General features: G+C 47.0%; 1 protein-coding gene across 1 annotated transcript; it reads left to right on the top strand.

Annotated features, from left to right (window-relative positions):
- Window positions 1-499: 499 nt before the first annotated feature.
- SMAD6 (SMAD family member 6) lies at window positions 500-1,123 on the top strand (the record flags this gene model as incomplete). The annotated part of the gene is made up of 1 exon (XM_010189144.1): window positions 500-1,123. A coding segment is annotated over one exon (542 nt), but the record flags the coding sequence as incomplete, so codon positions are not given.
- Between the last annotated feature and the right edge of the window lie 2,399 nt (window positions 1,124-3,522).

Genomic DNA, 3,522 nt, shown 5'->3' with positions numbered 1-3,522 from the left:
CTTCTTGGTGGCACTTGACATCATTGAAGATGGGCTTTGGGGTTGGAGATGGACGTTGAGGTGGGAGATGGACGTTGGGGTGGGAGATGGACGTTGGGGTTGGAGATGGACGTTGGGGTTGGAGATGGACGTTGGGGTGGGAGATGGACATTGGGGTTGGAGATGGACATTGGGGTTGGAGATGGACGTTAGGGTTGCAGATGGACTTTGGGGTTGCAGATGGACATTGGGGTGGGAGATGGACGTTGGGGTGGGAGATGGACGTTGGGGTTGGGGATGGACGTTGGGGTTGGAGATGGACTTTGGGGTTGGAGATGGGCTTTGCATTGAGCGCTGTCTTTGGATCGAAGACAGTTTTGGGTCAAAGACAAGTTTTGGGTTGAACACAAGTCCAGTATTCAAAGCCGGTGGGCGGGAAGAGCCATGTGCTTCCCTCCATACCTGTCTTGTCCCAGATGGTCACAGCAAACCCTGACTCTTCTTCCGCTTGCCCCCGCAGATGCCAGTACGTCGCCCGATGCCGTGAAGAGGAGCCATTGGTGCAACGTGGCCTATTGGGAGCACCGGACGCGCGTCGGCCGCCTCTACACAGTGTACGAACAGTCTGTCAGTATCTTCTATGACCTACCTCAAGGAAACGGCTTCTGCCTCGGACAGCTAAACCTGGAAAACAGGAGCGAGACTGTGAGAAGGACTCGAAGTAAAATCGGCTACGGGATTTTACTTAGCAAAGAGCCGGACGGTGTGTGGGCCTACAACCGCAGCGAGCATCCCATCTTCGTCAACTCCCCGACACTGGACATCCCCAACTGTAGGACTTTGATAGTGCGCAAGGTGATGCCGGGCTACTCCATCAAGGTGTTTGACTACGAAAAGTCCTGCCTCTTGCAGCACACGGCCGAGCTGGATTACGCCGACGGGCCCTACGACCCGAACAGCGTGCGGATTAGCTTCGCCAAAGGCTGGGGGCCGTGTTACTCGAGACAGTTTATCACGTCGTGTCCTTGTTGGCTGGAGATCTTACTCAGTAACAATCGATAACGGTCGGCCTCTGCCGCAAGGAAAAAGGAGAAAATTTTAAAAAAAATAAAATAAAAAAGAAGACACAGACTATCCCAAATATCATCTACCTAGATTTAATATAAAGTTTTATATATTATATGAAAATATATATTATACTTGTAATTATGGAGTCATTTTTACAATGTAATTATTTATGTATGGTGCAATGTGTATATGGACAAAAACCAGAAAATGCACTTTGGCTTATATAATTCTTTCAATACAGATTTTTTTAAAAAAGAAAAATTATACAGCAAAAATAGGAGAAAGCCCTAATTTTGATGTATGGTTTTTTGAAATATTATTAATACCCAGACAAAAAGCTAATACCAGTCACTCATTGATAATAAAGTATTCGCATTATAGGGGGGGGGTTTAATTGTCTTTTTTCCCCCCACCCCGACTGAAGTCCGCAGCGGTGTCTGCTCAGGCACGCTGCAGTCAGGGGGGGTCCAGAGGGACAGCCGCTGTTTCCCATATTTCAGCTAGGACCATCAGAAAAATTAGATCTATATATATTTTAGTATAATATGTTACATGAGTTGCTGGAAGGCTGCAGTTGTCTCCAAGAGGAGGGCACATGAGGAGAGTTTGAGAGCCAGGGAGCAAACAGAGAAGGTGAGGAAAATCTCCTGTAAAATTGTGCTCAGGGCTCTGTGATTTCTCTGAGCGCACGAAACACGATGGGGACACGGTGAAGATGAGAGTCGATGTCCATGTTTGTGCAAATTAATGGGTATCAGAGCAAATTAATGGGTATCAGTGCTGGTGGGAAGAGCAGGATAGACCATGGCCCTGGTCTGAGTCTGGTATCTCCCAGACACCTTTGATGGCTGAGAAACAAGCGGTGGTTTTGGACAACTCACAGCTGGGTGGATCCTCAGTTGGAGACATCATAGCATGGCCTGAATTTCAGGAACCTCTCCAGTAACTCAAAATAAGGCAGAGGTGAGCTGGGTGAGTTGGGTGCAGGTTTGTCCTGTAGATTTGTTCAGGCAATAAACAGATACAGAATTATTTGGGAAGAATGTGTTTGCTCTGAGGAACAGTTGGACCCAGAAGTCCTGGTCAAAGGAGCTTGTCTTGGCTGACTTACTCTGAAAATTTTGGATAAAATCAGGCACTTTGCTGACTTCTCCATGAGCTGTAGCACCTGTGTGCTTGCATGGGCAGGTTGGACATTGCCTGGCTTCTCTTGGTTAGTAAAGTTACTTATTTAGTATTAAAAAGCCCTCCTGATACATGTCAGGGTCATTTTGGCAACTGAACTTGGTGTTCCTCCAGCAGCCAGGAGCGAGGATGGGGAAGGTGGGGACCACATCCCACCAGGAACACGCACAGACCTGGGGTGGACATCGGGGAGAGCCGCGGGCAGGGAATGTCGCAACGCTGCCGTTTCCGCAGTCGTTTTTTGAATTATAACCATACTTGATATTTAATTGGGACCACATTGGTCGAGTTCATGCAGCATCAGTATTAGTGCTTGACATCATTAATTTTTGTTTGTGTTACAGCCTTTGTTGTCAGGGAACGGTGTCAAAACATGTCACTATCGTTTAAAGCCGGCTTTCAAGAGCTTTGCAGGGTGTTTTTTTTATCCCCTTTGGCTTAGGTTCGGTGTGTCCTGCCATACCACCTACATCACTCGCTGTATCACTTTCACGCAGTCGGTCAAGAGGCCATTATTACGTTTTTGGGTGTTTTTTAAGAGGTTTTTGTTAATACCGACCTCATTTTAACTGGGAAGAACCAGCCAAAAGCTGAGTTGCTTCACCCTGTTTCCTTTTTTCTGCTTCTCTTTCCTGGCATTTCCCACCACCACCACACAGAAGGTTTTGCATTCACATCCTGAGCTGTCTTTCTCCTCCTCACATGCACACACAGATGCAGCAGTGCCATAATTTTCCACTTTCTGCCAGCTCCTTCCATAATTTGGACAAAACAGCCCCAAGGATGGAGACAGTTTGCTTTTATAGCACCCATGAAAGACCTCGTCCCAGTGCAGCCAAGCTGGTCAGACACCTTTCAGCTGTGTATTTTTGTGGGTTAAAATCTGAAGGTGAGCACTGATTGTGCTTAATTTTTATCTTTTTTATTAGTAGTACTTGTGTGCTTCCTCAGGAATAAATCTGGAACTTTATTTCCGTTGACAGCAAGGCTTTAAAGGGAATAAAAACGATTTTATGTTAAGGCAATGAAATAAGACATCAAGTATTCCTTTCCTGTCTCATTTCTCCCATTTAATACCTTCAATCGTTCAAACTTAAGACTCTTTTAAAGAGGCTTCCAAGCTATGAACTTCTCACTGGGCCCTCACAAAGCACAGCTGAAGCCTGCCCTGTGCTGGATTTGACGCCGGGGGCTGTAAATCAGCTCACGGGGTGGCTGTGGAAGGAGGGCCCTTCACACCAGGCCTCGCAGGAGCAGCTGGGCCTCGTTGGGTGTCGCTAACGCCCCAGG

This window comes from Mesitornis unicolor, unplaced genomic scaffold (genome assembly GCF_000695765.1).
Source record: "Mesitornis unicolor isolate BGI_N332 unplaced genomic scaffold, ASM69576v1 scaffold11907, whole genome shotgun sequence".
Classification (NCBI taxonomy): Eukaryota; Metazoa; Chordata; class Aves; order Mesitornithiformes; family Mesitornithidae; genus Mesitornis; species Mesitornis unicolor.
This window is presented reverse-complemented; position numbering and strand designations above follow the sequence as displayed.